This window comes from Pleurodeles waltl, chromosome 10, assembly GCF_031143425.1.
Source record: "Pleurodeles waltl isolate 20211129_DDA chromosome 10, aPleWal1.hap1.20221129, whole genome shotgun sequence".
NCBI lineage: Eukaryota > Metazoa > Chordata > Amphibia > Caudata > Salamandridae > Pleurodeles > Pleurodeles waltl.
In genome coordinates this window covers 303,692,366-303,707,995 of record NC_090449.1, presented here as the reverse complement: position 1 = coordinate 303,707,995, position 15,630 = coordinate 303,692,366, and the positions used below count along the sequence as shown (strand labels likewise).

At 45.7% G+C, this 15,630-nt stretch overlaps 1 protein-coding gene across 4 annotated transcripts in view; it reads right to left on the bottom strand.

Annotated features, from left to right (window-relative positions):
* The window catches only part of SLX4 (SLX4 structure-specific endonuclease subunit), a 391,720-nt gene that overhangs the window by 340,098 nt on the left and 35,992 nt on the right, over positions 1-15,630 (bottom strand). For all 4 annotated transcript variants that reach the window (XM_069210471.1, XM_069210473.1, XM_069210474.1 and 1 more), the window contains one exon: positions 11,303-11,818. In XM_069210471.1, coding sequence (XP_069066572.1) covers positions 11,303-11,818 — 516 coding nt within the window. The remainder of the gene's footprint in view (positions 1-11,302; positions 11,819-15,630) is intronic.

The window sequence follows — 15,630 nt, the reverse complement described above, 5'->3', positions numbered from 1 at the left end:
TGTTAAAGTATTAGGCTTAGGCTCAGACACCGGCAAAGGAAGATCCAAAAAATCAGCTGCTTTCTTAATAACAGAGTGGAATGATGCAGCCTCCTCCGTATGCTCTCCAGGCGATGTTAAGTCCCATTCTGGAGAGGTGTCCAAACCACTGGCTGTATCTAAACCATGGAGGTCTCCCTGAGATTCCTCAATCTCTCCTTCCTCCAATGCCTGCTTCTGATATTCTTGCTCCTCAAGGAGGCGAAGAGCAAGCCTCCTCGAATGCAACCTGGCCTCAATCCTAGGCGTCGACATGGCTTCGGCAGACGTCGAAGCTTGACGCAGATCCTCGGATCCATCAGACGCCAGATCCACCGGCGCCATGGATTTCTTCGGCACCGTACGCAGCAAAGGGCAGACAGGAGACTGTTCAGGTCGTAACGGAGCCGGAGCACCCATGTTGAAAGCCAAGGGGCCCGAAGGACCAGCCGGTCCACCACCTGGAGCCATCTGTTGGAAAATTGTAAACATCGCATTCAAGAATGCGGAACTGTCGGCTCCTGGGTCCGGGAAAGCCGGATACTGAGGAGCCTGGACTCGAGGCGACATTGGCGCCGGCCCCTGCGTCTGAGAAGCTGGTGAGAACTTCTGACACTGAGGAACATCAAAAACCGATGGAGGATTCACAGGAGACGTCGGCGAAGCTGGTGAAGTCGGTGATGCAAACGGCGGCTGTGAAGAGATGGTGGGACTCACTTCCCATGTCTTCCGGCGTCGAGCTGAAGGCGACCTCGAACCCGATCTCTCCCTACTCGACCGCCACCGAGATTCACGACGACGCCGATGCGACTTCGGTGAAGATGACTTGCGATGATGCCGCTTTTCTTTTTTCTTAGACTTCGCCAAAAAGAGCTTTGCTTCTCGCTCTTTTAACGCCTTCGGATTCATCCGTTGACAAGAGTCACATTTGTCAACGTCGTGGTCGGAGCTGAGACACCACAAATAGTCTGTATGTCGGTCCGTAACCGATATCTTGCCACCGCACTCATTGCAGGGCTTGAATCTGGATTTTCTTTGCGACATTCTAGCTTTTTCTCAAAGAAGAAACAGCAAAAATAACTGTAACTACGTAGAGTAGTCCCAGTAGCTCCCTCGAAGAATAACCGTTGTTCGAATGGCACGGAAAAAAGGGAACTGAAGTCGGCACGTCGGCGAGGACCTCTTATTGCCTGTATGACGTCAGACGGCTTCGCGTGGGCAATTGTGACGTCCTCGTCGACGTGCAGAAGCTAGGAAGAAGAATTCCTTTGAATGCTGGCGCAAGGGGAGTATTCAATAGGTGAGGAATCCACAGGTAGTTGTATCCATCAGAATCGAGCCCTAATAGCAATCTCCCTGAGGCTCTGAATGGCCACCGTCCAGTCATTATCTTCTAACAATCCTATGTTACACTCCCACGCTGATCGGAGGTGCTGTAGAAGGTCGGGTGAGTTATTGAATAATTTTCATATATATTATGGAAGATAGCTTTAGCTGGCATTGGCTCCAGCAGGAGTCTATCCTCCAGTGGCGTTGACGCTGGGAGCTGCTCCCCCTCAGGGATCTGACATCTCAGGGCATGTCTCAACTGCATATATCTAAACTGCTCCAAGTTAGTTAATTCATACTCCTCCGCCAGGTCTGTATAAGGAACCAGCATCCTCCCTCTCCAGACATCCCCCAAATACTCAATTCCAATCAGCCTCCATTGTCTTAATCCCTGTAATTTCCCAACCTCACGCAGTTCTGTGCTACACCAGAGAGGTGTGCGGTTTGTGAGATTTTTCTCACAGCCGAGAAACTTGCTAACCTCCCTCCAGGTTCGAACCATTGTCCGAGTGTGTTTTGGCACCTGCTCCTTCCTCCACATCCAATAGAGGAGCGACAAATACTTCCCCCATCTCCCATAGTCTCTCTGTCCACCGGATATGCCGGGTCATCCTGAGCCGCAAAGACCCATTTGTTTATTATACTTGAGTGAGTTGCCCAATAATAGAGGTGCATATCTGGCACTGCTAGCCCCCACTTCATACACTCCGCGTTGGACCTTAGGCAAAGAGATACGAGAGCTCCCCCTGTCCCACAGGAGCAGACGGAGCTCTCCGTTTACTTTTCTGAACATCTCCAGCGGCACCCGGTAAGGTGTATTCTGCAGAAGATACAAGGCCTGGGAGAGCCATCACCTGGAAGAGAACTGCCCTTCGCATCAGCGATATTGAGAGTCACCACCAATGCTCCACATCTGTCCGGAGACGATCCAGCTGATGGTGTAAATTCTCCCAAAAGAAAGCATCGAGCAACCTAGTAATGTATATGCCCAAGTACTGAAATCCCCTGCATCCAACCAGGACCTTACTACTCGCTGGGAGTGAAAAGGAAGCCCCCGTCAGTGGGAAGACCAGAGATTTTTCCCATTTCATATCTTGAGTATGAGCCAAAAATCTGGAAGATTTGGAGCACTATCCACTGTGGAGTGTGGTCTGGTTGCATACAATAGAAGGTTGTCTGCGTAAAGCAATATTCACTCCTCCCATCCTCCAGCCCCCTTTATTCCTGTCCTGCCTAATCCAGGCTGTCACTGGCTCCAGCGCAAGAGCAAAAAGCATTGGGTCGAGAGGGCATCCCTGTCTCGTTCATACCTCGCTGCAAGGCAAAGGGGGGAGAGGTTGCCCCATTGACCTCCACCTTTGTCAGTGGGGCCCGATACAGAAGCCTAATCCATGCACAGAAGGAGGTTCCAAACCCTATCTTGGCCAGGACGACAAAGAGATATGTCTATTCGATACTATCAAACGCCATGCGGGCATCCAGAGACATCAGGACCGTGTCCCATGGTCTGATGCTTCTGTCATATGCAGGACTCCACACAGCCTCATCAGGTAAAGATCTGTGCCCCTATGCGGCATAAAACCGGTTTGTTCCGGGTGGACCAGGGACGTAATGACCCTTTTAAGTCTGTTGGCCAAAACTTTTGTGAGCACCTTGGCCTCTACACTTAAGAGAGAGAGATTGCTCGGTATGAACTGCAGGCTTCTGGATTTTTCCGTTTTCAGTACCACCTCTAACATGGCCATGCACTGGTCCTCCGGGAGTGCCCCTTTCCTCTTACCCTCCCTAAACATTTCCATCATATGCCCTACAACTTCCTTTACCATGCACTGATAAGAGTTCTACGGGTAAGCCATTTGAGCCTGTCACCCTCCCACTCTGAAGTCCCCTGATTGCATCCCGACCTCCTCCATCATCAAGTCCTGCTCTGGCTCCTCTTGGTCTTCCCTAGAAAGTACACTAAGAGGGACAGCTTTTAAAAGGCCCGCACAATCCTCCACAGTGTGCGAGAATTGAGACGTATATAATTGCTCCTGGTATTCGTTGAAAGCTTCAGCAGTGGCTTCCCTCGGAACCTGCTTCTTCCCCTCGATCTCTCAACATCACCACCCTGCTTCTCTCCCTATCTCTACGTTCCAGCTAGGCCAAAAGTTTATTCGCTTTGTCCCCAATGTCATAAAGACAGTGTTGCATCGCCAGTGTATGTGCCCTTGCTTTATTTTCAGTCAAATCTCTAAGTTCTTGCTGCCGCATTTGAAGCCAGTGGCTCTGCTCTGTACTAGGTTTCCTCACCCTCCAAAACCTCCACCTCCAATGCGGCAATTTCTTTTTCCAGGGTTTCACATTGTAGGTTTCTCTCCTTTTTTATGCCCCCGATCTATGCCTGTGCATTGCCCCGGAGGACCGAAATGAATGCTTCCCAGAGGATGCTCTGTGTCCACACTGTCCCTACATTATCTCGGAAGTATTGTGCAGCCCGTTCCTGCATCTTGTCATGAAAGGACCTATCTTTAAAGTACCAAGAATCTATCCTGTGTGGTAGAGTTGACCCCGCCCCGGTGCCAGTCAACCTGTCACCGGGGAGTGGTCCAATATGCCCAGTGGGAGATGGTCTGCCCCATGAAAATGCGCCACCTGGGTGGATTGAGTGAAGATATAGTCTACCCTGGAATTGTGTGCATGTGAGAAATACTTGTTCTGTTTGTCCATAGGATGGTGCTCCCGTAACAAGTCAAACATTCCCATTGTGTCTGCAAACTGTCTTAGCGGGCCCTTGTCCCCACTGATGCCGCATTGCCTGTCACAGTGCAGGTCCATCGCATCATTTATGTCCCCTCCCATCACCAGTGTTCCCATAGGGAACGCCACCAACACCTCAGCCAGCTCCGTAAAGGTTTCCGCATACAGTTTTGGGGTTACATATACAGAGCAAAGATTGATCGTCCGCCCTCCAATTGTGCCTGTCTGTGCTACAAACCGTCCCAACGGGTCTGTCCAGGTCTCCCCTGGAGTGTAGGGGGCTGGCTACCTCACCAGGATTCCCAACCCTCTGAAACTGGCTGTGAAGCCAGAGTGTGCCCGTAAGGAGTAACCCATCCAGTCAAGTGCTTTCTACCTGTTACCCTTTAGGTGAGTGCCCTGAAGAAGGACAAAGTCGGGCGAGTGCCTGCGAATGTACTGAAGGACTATTGTGTGTTTAATCTTGTTCCCCAGGCCATTTACATTCCAGGTCATAATCTTTACCTCTGAACTGTGTTTGGACATATTAACTTAGTTACCATTGATGCATCATTGAGTTGCAGCCCTGGCCTGCCTCCCTGCACCCATCTCCCTGTACTCCACTCTGGGCTCTGATCCAAGACTCCCAGTATCCTTAAGCACATGCATCGTCAGCTTTTAAACAACTTCTCAACACCCTTAAACAACCATCCCTTCTCCGCCACCCACCTCCCTGCTACCCTGTACGTTAGGCATAAGATAGCCCACTCCCCGAACTCGCAGAGTGCCTGTCACCCCCTGTGAAACATCTAGCTAAAGTAGGATTGGTTGGCGTCGCTAAACAAGTGGAGTCAATTTCAGATACACCTTACCCCCTAATTTGTTCTATTTGATAGTGTACATCCATGATAGTCTTCATTCTAAACTGTAAGCATGGTTGAGGAGTCTTCATTCTAAACTGTAAGCACTGTTGAGGAGTCTTCTCATTGTCTCACAGCCCTCAACAATGGCGTCCCCTTTTAAACCCCATGTGTTCAGCACGTTAGCAGTGTTAGGCCCTTTCGCCGTTCGACCAAGGCTCATGTTCGTCCTGTTGTCCCAACAGTCAGCTAGGCCACCCTCAGTTTAACGTTTCCAAGCTCCATCTCAGGCTGCTGCTCCAACGCTCTGCTGTCCTTGGCACTCCCCCCTCCGTTCTTTTTAGTTCCCCTTGGAGCTTGTCTCCCGGGAGTGAGCCATCCCTGTATCCACTCCCAAACCTCAGCAGGTGTGTTGAAGAACTAGGATCTATCTTCCAACACTACCCGCAATCGGGCAGGGAAGATCACCATGTATTTTATGTATTTAGAGCATAACACTTTTTAAAATTTCATCAAAGCTCCGACATATTGGTTTTACCTGAAGCGTGAGATCTAGGAAAAAACGGATTGTTGCATTTTCATATTTAATGTCACCAAATGAACAGGCAGCTTGGAGGATAGCATCTCTATCCCTGTAGTAGAACTCTCTTGCGATGATAGTTCTTGTGGGGCCCACGGTTTCGGTGGTGGCCCCGGTGCCCTGTGCGCACGCTCAATGGGAAAGAACTTTGATAAACGCTTTGGGCGGAAGGTGTTGGTTATGAGATTTTCTAGAAAAAGGTCCATGTGTGGCCCCTCTGCTCCCTCCGGGACCCCAACTATTCGGAGATTATTCATCCTTGCCCGACACTCCTGGTCTTCAAGATGTGTGGCTATTATCTCCTGCTGACGGGTGAGACATTGTACCTGTTCCTCCAACTTATTGATGTTGACTGTAGCAGGTTAATATGGGTTTCCGCTGATGTGACCTTCTTGACATCTTCTGAAAGCCAGCCCACAGCAGGGACACATCTACTGTGACCTCATCGAGTTTGGGCTCCAAGGAGGTTTTTAGATCTTGAATTGCTGCCATCATAGCCCCCAATGATGGCTCCGGCCCATTCGAGTCCTCAGTTGTCCCCCCCATCTGAACCCCAAGCACCTTAGGAGTAGCGTAGTTGTCCATTTTGTTCAACTGAACTGCTCCCCCTCTTTTTGGTTTCATCGCCGCTCTTGTTCCTCTCTGTGCCTGCTGCGGCCGGGCGCCAGATGACCACTCGTGCAACCACTCTGTTTCTCTGTACATCCCGCAGGATTCCTCTATTCCTCTGGGGTCCATCCTTGTCCTTTAATTCGGCTATAACCCCACCCGTTGATGCTCCCCCCCGACTTCTTCTCCCAGAGGTGCTCACCTCGCTGCAGTATTTGCGGGGAGGGGGACTTGATCCTGCCTGATGTGCGCCTCCTCCTGGCACCCCCGTGGACACACTTAAGTGTTCTGGTCCCCTGTGAGTAGTCACCAAGGTGCTTCCCCTGCAGCATACCTTTATCTCTAGGAGGAAGGGGGGCCTGCACTGGTATGGAGGTCTAGGCGGGGAGTGGGTGGGAGGCCCATTGGGGGGCACTAGGGCCTGGTGCAGGACGTAACGGTTACGTCCTCGGCACCATAGCGGTGCTGCCGAGGTTGTAACAGTTACGTCCAAGGCACCAAAAGGGTTAATGCACTTTGTTTTCTATGTCCATTTTCTTTGTCTACACATTTTGTATACACACCACAGGTACGAGTTGGTTGATATATGTGAACAAGGCCGCTGTGATGGCCGAAACACGGTACATGTTTGGAGTAAACTGCACCGTGTCACTGAATCCTGAGTAAGCGTTGTATTTGCATCTTAACATGATTGAATTCTGCTGGGCGGTTCAACCAGCTTGCTAAGCATATGGTAACTAACACCACCCGTCAATTTTCACTCTTGGAAGCAAGTTTTTTTAAGCGCAATTGGCAAAGTGGTGTATTTAGCATAGGTGGCAACTTGGTACCTTGCATGGCCACTGGATGTGCGCAGTGGTGTTTGGCTGCAGGGCCTCGGCGCAGTCTGCCGAACCACTGCTGCAGTGGGCAGGTTGTTTAAAAGCGAAAAAACACCAACAGGCAAAACTATGTCGTACCTTCCTTCCGTAATGTTCCCCAATGTCCGGTTTGGTGCACTTACTCCCTAGTCCCAGACGGTGAATGGAACTGCTGCAAAACAGATAAATGTAGAACAATAAATGTGGTGGTGAACCCAAAGAAGAAAAGTCCAAAACACCCAAGTTTTTATGGATTGTTGGTAAAATCCCTAATGAAGTTAGTTTTTGAACGAAACGGGTTGGCAATGGCTGAATATGTTTTTACGAATATGAAACACAGGATATCAGAAAAAAATAAATAAAGATGACATAAGAACTTGGAAATGTTCAACTTTTCTTCTATGGGTTCACCACCACATTTGAGGTTCTACATTTATAAAGCTTGTTTGAAATTTTGCAAGGGAGCGTCATGAAACTTGCCATGCCAGACAGTGGTTGACTAACTTATGTGACTGCCAAAACAAATGGTTTATCGGATTTGGGCTTGGCATGGCAAGTTTTGGAAAGATATGTCATGGGCGGGAGGGGTAGATGGAAATCAGGGAGGTCAAAAAGTGACATTTCCCATTTAACTCCTATTGGCTTCTTAGCTTTCTTCTACAAAAAAAGGAGAACATTTTTACACCAAAGCTGGCATAAACGCAGAAATTTACTCAAAGATGTGTCTTTGATGTGTCTGCTTAGTTTGGTGTAAATTTATTCAATAGTTTTTTAGTACTATAAAAATGTGTCAGGCTGGACTGCAGGGGTTAAGAAATTAGAGAGGCAGTCCATGGATAGTCCCCTAACCCATGATTGTTTAGCCTATGTACAGCACAGAATACTAGGACTTACCTGGGTCTGGTCCTCTGACTAAACAAGGCCCTTCAGGACTATGCTACTGCAGAATTGAGGAACCTCCATCAGAGGTTCCATCTCTCGACACTGCTTTCTTATATGCCCTGTTTCTTGCAACTGTTAGTGTCTTTTGTGCCCATTTGATCTGCATCTCTTATAGCTTCTGTGCCCTCGCTTTAATCTCGGTCATCTTTTGTAACCACTGTTTTGCCACCATTTTCATCCTTTTTTCCTGTTGATCTGCCACTGCCTTTCTCGTTTACGCCCTTGTTTTTTATATTGTTTGTCTCATCTGTGCCTGCTGTTTTGACAAAGATTTTCTTTTTTTGTGTCCTTGTCTGTCACTATTGGGTGCCCTTGTTTGTCTCTTTAGTGGCCTTGTTTTTGCCACTGTATAGCACTTTGTTGTGCCCTTTGTGACAGTTTACTCTCTTCCCTTCTTCCTGCCCTTTTCTAATACTCCACTCTCTTTCGCCGCCCCTTATAGATCCATGCCACCCCTTCAAGCTCTCTGACCCACAGCACCCCTTCCAGCCCTGCCCACTGCGCTCCTCCCCATCCTAGGACCTACTTAATGGCAGCTGCAGTACAGACACCCATGGTGGCAGTGAAAGGCAAGCTGCCTGTCCCTGTCTGTACCTGGATAGCAGGCAACACCAGGAACCCTGATTCTTCCCCGACCCACCACTACCCTGCCACACTTCTCCACAATATCAGCTCCAGCCCCTGCTCACTGCGCTGTTACCGTACCATGACACACAACATAGATGAACCCTTCACATGCTCCTCCTGCCACCACACCTGTACCCCCACACCCACCACCTAAACACCCACCATGACCACACAAGCAGCCCCTGGAATCCCACCTGCCCAAACACACTCACTCAAACTAGCCTCCACCCATGCACCACACCTCACTCTCATACCCGCTCAACGCTACACAGATCTGGGACCTGCTGGTAGAACCTTCCCTGGAAGGCCTTTTCGTCACAGAAACAGAGCTAACAGAGCATCACCACTGCTACCCTACTGGATAAAAAAAATTCATCAGACAAGAACACAACCCAAGCCAAGGAGAGAACTAGCTATCATACTCAAAGACACCGTCAGCTGCACTGCCTCCACGGACACTAAAAATAACTACGTGGAGCACCTCACCTTCAAATTGCAAATCGCTGACAACTTCTCCATATGCGGACCTTGATCTAGTAGCCAGCTTCACCAACATCACAGATTTAAATGCTTCACTAGTCAGCAAATCCAGCACCTTCATCCTCCTAGGAGACCTCAACATTCACTTACAGTACCACACTGACCCCAACTCAGTTGCCATCCTCGAAAGCCTTTGAAACCCCACACCATCCTAGCATGTATCTGACCAAACCCACACTGTCAGACACATTCAAGACCCAGTTTCCAACTTATTTACCCACCACCTAACATCACCTGGACCGACTATCCTTGCAAGCATCAAAATCAAGATCCCACACTACAGTATACTTATGTATAAGGGCCCTACCTTCAGCTACTGGCAGAACATACCACAGAAGAATAGAGCTTCCGCCCTTTCCAAGAACCACCTTGAACATACAGGCAAGTTGTTAGCAGACATCAATAACTTCAACAAATGATAACCCCGCAGACACCATCAGCGGCGATTTACTCCATCTAAATACCTATACAACCACCACTCAGAATTCTACAGCAAAAAAAAAATCAAATCACACCATATATGACAATTCGACTCTTAACCTCATCCCACCAACCATGCAGCCAGTCCGACAATCTTAAACAAAGAACATACTATGACCATCTGAAACACCATCTTCCCAGGCTACACCGCTACAATCAAGAGGTCTATCCACTCCAGACCTCCAACAAAAACAAAGCCAATACTGAATACCTCACCAACCTTCAACTCCATGACACCACGCAGTTCAGATTCAGGTCCAAGCACAGCTCTCATCGCAGCAACAAATGACATCAGATCATCATTGGCAGAAGAGAAATTGTGGCCCTCTTCCTACTGGACATCTGAGCAGCATTTCACACAGTCTCCCAACTCATTCTTGGAGCACCTAGAAATGGGCCCGCCATTCAAGGACCTGCACTAAAAAAGATCTGCACATTCCTATCCAAAAGAACACAAACTGTCAACTAGCCGCCTTATCCATCTCATCTGGACCCTGGCCACTCATCTGTGAAGTACTGCAAGGTTCCTCATTTAGCCAAACCCTCTTCAACATCTACATGACCCTACTGGCCACATCATTCATGCTCACAAACATCATCTTGTTCTAAGATGATGACATGCACCATAAACTGTCCCTGTCGGACAAATCCCCCAACACAAGGAAAATGTTTATTGTATGCACAACAAAATGGTCACCTGGATGAAATCCAACTTTCTTAAGCAGAACAAAAGGGGATAATTTCTCACTATGGAATTCCAGATGGTGCAGTACAGATATTGGTCCCACACCCATCCCACATACTAGAAACCTCAGGATCATCATAGATAACAAGCTGGACAAATCCACCCAGGTCAATAGAGTCACCACGTCCCGCTTTCATACTCTCAAGAAGTGGAGAAAATCTAAAAGTAGGCATCTGAGCAACATCGGAAAGACCGTCACACTAAAGCCACCATCAGCAGCAGGCTGGACTACAGACATCTCCCTATGCAAGGATCACAAGCCACCTAATGAAGACATTGCATAACACAGCAGGCAGACTTGTCCTCAAACTCCCACACCGGTCCCACATCACACCACACCTGAGGGAGCTCTACTGCCTCCGGATAAACAGATGCACACACTCTTCACACACACACATACAAAGCACTACATTACATAGATCAAGCATATCTAAACAGTCATGTACGTCTCCATCACCCCCCCCCCAAAACACAAACGCTCAGTCGGACTCTCACTAGCACACATCTCATGCATTCACAAAAGCAGAACAGGAGGTCAATATTTCTCTTACATTGCTTTTAAGGTGTGCAATGACCTCCAACTATACATCAGATACTCCCCTATCTTACTGAATTCCGCAAGAGTCTGAAAACATGGCACTTCCATTAGTTTTCCCGCAACATACACCTGATTAGTTTCTTGTTATCTTTAACGGTGATTGTGCTCTATACAAATACTCGTAACATAACTTATTATTAGATGAGAGGGCCTTTTTCCCCATTGTTAGTTCCATGTCCATGACCTCAAACTTATGTTCACGGACACAACATTTTCAACTGGGTGAACGCAACTGAGAAAAATCTATTGCAGTTGCATTGCAGGACGAGCTAATTAGTCCCTGTATCCTGGAGTAGTGTTTATGCTATTACGATATTGACATTACGTCATTTGTTCTTGCATTTGGTGTGTAGAATTACGGTTTGCATGGCAGTCATTAACAATTGAGGAATTTACCATTATCAGGCTGATTCTCCTCCAATACAGGTCCATTGGTTGGAGTAGTTGAACTCTCTTCTGCAGAGCGTTTCAAGCGCCTTGGGTCTGCTCTCTTAAACTTTTGCATCTTTTCCAAAGCACGATCCACTGCTCGGGGGCCGATAACTGCTGCGGAAGAAGTTTTCAACGCCACTTGGTGAACAATACATTCAGCTGGGGCCATTTCCTCCAGTGTGTGCGAAGGGACAACTTTCACTGGAAAGGAACTGATACCCATTTGCAGCCGGACATTATCTGCTTTACCCGTTTCCAAATCCCCTTTGGACTTTACAACCTTAGCTTGCGCCATTTCTGTGCTCTCCAGCCCACTAAAGACAGAGGCAGCCTTCGGGTCCAAATTTTCCATTCCTGATTCAGTTACCATAACTCCACGAGATTGGACATCCTGTACAAGGATGGCCCCAGCACATTTGGCTTCAGGATTCCATTCATCTGTATGGTTGAGCGCTGTCTGTAGTAAGTCATTTCTATCATCTGCAGCCAGAAAATAAAATATTAAAAATTACATATTCAGGTCGATTATCTACGGCAAATATTCTTGCAAATGGTAAGGGAATAACATGATGGAACAAGCACTGATATTGAAATAGGTCACCCTTAAAGAAATACTGGCTTTAACATATGCTTTTTCATAATATATCAAGCCTAATGCCTTTGCCACAACTTTTCACAATATTCAGGCTTCTAGCCTTTATCACTGACTTGTCTCAATAACCAAATCGGGCCTATTTGGTAGAGCATGGGTTTTTCCTTAAGTAACAATCTTATTAAAAAAATTATAAATATGTACAAAGGAACAGTTAGCAAACCTATTTACACCACCATCCTAGGAGGGCGTATAAGGAATGTTCATGTGCAAATCCTCTTTTCTAGGGTTTGTAAAAGGAAAAACCTACAAAAGGCACATTGCCTAATACAGAAACCTATGAGAGTCCACGTACCAAAACACTAATTTCAGACTTCAACACTTTGTAATAGCAATCAGTCGTTTGTCTTTTAACACCTATGGACTTTAATATAGACTCTTCACAAAAAAAAAGTCAACCCCACTGTCTCTGTTGTAACTTTTCAAAAGTTAAGATATCAGACCTATGTTCTCTGACATAACATTTTCCAAAGAAGCATTGAGGCCCTTCGTCTTACTGGTTTGTTGCAATAACCATCTGAGGCCTACTGTGTTGTGCAAAGGCTTTCAAACAAGATAATCACCAGGGAAATTTGTAATATAGTTATAACATATACAAAATTGCATTTGCTAAAATGGTATATAACCCCTATTAACAGAGCTAAGACGGAGTATCAAAAAGAAATTCTTCTACTGCTAGGGTTTGTCAAGGGGTGTGACTAACATCAAGGCACTTGCCTACTACAGCAACCCGTGAGATCCCATATAACATCACGCTTCTTGATAAGCTTTAACAGTGTCATAGAAATCCACCCTTAAATGCCTGCTGTATGGAGCGAAAGCTATCCCACAATCAATCATTGGGTATGCAGTCAAAAAAGCACAAATACGTACAAAATTACAGACAATCAAACAATAGACACTCCCTACTAACAGTGACTAACATGGGCTGGGCAAATCTTCTAATCCCATGGTCTGTCAAAAAGGGCAACGAAAAACAAAATGATTGGCTACCCCGGTAACCTGTGAGATTCCATGCAACAAAATTACTGTCTACATGCTTTAACACAGTAAAACACCTATCTCCCATTAAATGTCTACTGGCTTTAACAAATGATTTTCATAATAAATACATAAGACATACTGCCTCATAACTTTTCATAATAAGGAGAGCAAGCCTATTTTGCTCAGACATAACATTTCACTATGAGTCACTATCACTGGCTTGTAGCCCACCAACAGCTCAGCCCTACTGTATTAGGCATACATTTTCCAATAGGCAACAAACAGGCATGCAGTCATACAACTGCAATATATCTAACATATGCAGTCCCTCCTAACAGAATACAATTTTTTTTTACCTCAGGCTAAGTATTTTACCTTGAGGGGTTGTCAAAGGAATTAGCCAGTACCAAAACCCTTGCCTACTTTGGCATTTTGTGGGATTTTATGAAACAATATTTCTGTCTTCATGCTTTAATTCTGAGCAATAACAATCCATCCTTAAATGTCTGATGGCCTAAACATATCACAATAAATGTCTGCCCTATATCTTTATCATAACTTTTCATAATAAAAACACTGTCTCTACAAGCCTTAATCATTTGTTTGTGACCATAACCAACTCAGACCTTGTATGCTGAGCATACAAATTCCCACAAGGCAAAAAGTAAAATACATGTGCTCTTTTTTCAGCTGAAGCACATAAAACCTGCACAATAAAATGCTGTACTCAAGGTACTCAACATATGCACTGACTCAAAACCCCTCTCTCATTGGTGCTTCTGAAAGCTCTTTTCTGTTGATCACACAAGGTTTAGCGACAACTGCACTACTAAGACAGAGCTAAAAAGACTAGTGAGTGAGAAGAACCTCACAGAGGTTCAGCGCCAGTGTTGCTTGAGAAGAGAATGAAGAAATATGTAGAGAGAACATTAGGTAAACTTGGACTTCTGTAGTGCATTATTACCTCATCTCTCACTGCAGTCCTTAAAGTATGAAAGTAAATTATGTCCAGCTAGCACGAAGACTTTAAATCGGACAAAATAAATTAGACCTATAGCATTAAAAAAAAGTGACGGTGCCTCTCCCTTCATCTGGAGGTTCTATTTATTTGAGTCTCAGATAGGGCCTACACTGCATCTAGGCAAATTCCCTTTCTTTCTTGATTTTACTTGTTTACTTTGTTTAGGATGCTGCATGGATAATTTCTGCTTGTGTAGTCTTCTAGGGCTCCTTTAGCTGTGTATGTCTGCTTATATGAAAAAACTCCCAGTCTTTACTAATACTCTTTATTTATTTGATCTATGCCAGGGGCTGCTGTATTTTGTTACTTCACATTCTAATTCAGATACCCTAAGCTAGAGGTTTGTGATTTTGCTCTAAGAGAAATGGGAGTAATTAGGTACTATGCAGGTTCAGAGCAGACATTAGCCTTCTTTCCTCCTACTTTCTTCGTAATTACCCTTGAGAGAGCGTAGCTTATCAAATCTATATTAACATGAAATGCTTATGAACTAATATATAGTAACACCGCATAGAAACTGTATTAATATGTTTTGATAAAACGTCCGCTTGAAATGTGCCCGCGGGGAATGTATACGGGGAGTAATGAAAATGACTAATGTTGATGAAATTCTTATATTAAATGTGATTTACACTAATTATTAAAAGGTTGTGTTGCTAGAATTCTGCTAATATCATTAGGCCTTAGTTAGCATGAGTCGAGGCCTAGCTGCCTGGCTCTTATATTAAATGTGTTTTTCTAAACGTGCAGTGTGCTAACTTGCTAAAGGACATGACTCTTGTTTTCTTCAAACTAGAAGCTGAATGTAACTATAGTAGATCCGTTCTCATGAAGTTCACCGCGCTTGTAGAAATGTATTAACTGAATGCAACAGTGTAGACTAATGTTAAACACAAGGTTGCCCAAACCGGTACAGACAATGGAGCTACTGACCGAAGATGCGCAAAGAATTACAAAAGGATGCCGGACATTCTACCTCTAAAGACGTCAATCAAATGGACCAATAAAATGCCTGAGAACTGATGCGGGGTGAAAGATTCAATGACATAGTGTAAATTTAATTGGTTAAAGATATTGGGGTGCAACCCCTTGTCCAATCAGATTTTAGTGGAATGTACAACGAAAAAGGGATAAAAACCCTTGAGACACGGAAATGAGTTAGTTAGTTAGGGAGCTGCTGACACGATTTGATAAGATCCAAACACTTTGTCACTTTGATTGGTGACTTGATGATTTTATTTAGAACCATCTATGCCCTTAGTTTTCCCATTTACACTTTACCTCATTATGAGGGAAGTGCCATTTTCCTGAGGCTAAGTTCCTGACTGATGGCGAATCAACTGATGTCCTGAAGACGAAGACTGAACCTGAGTGCCAACCCAAACCTTGGAGGGTAACTATATGACAATGAAATTGTGATTGTCTGTTTGCTTTTCCTTTCTAGGTACCAACTGCTTTTCTTTTGACAGAGACCTTAGCTAGATGGTTTCCAATTTGGTGTTACTAAATTGTTTTGCATGAAGCCCAACATGCCAAGGCTAATTAGAGGTTAGTTGAGAGGGGTTCACCAAACTGACGCAAATAGACAAATTACGGAATGAATGCTTTGTTAACGATACTCTGCTAAGGATAGCT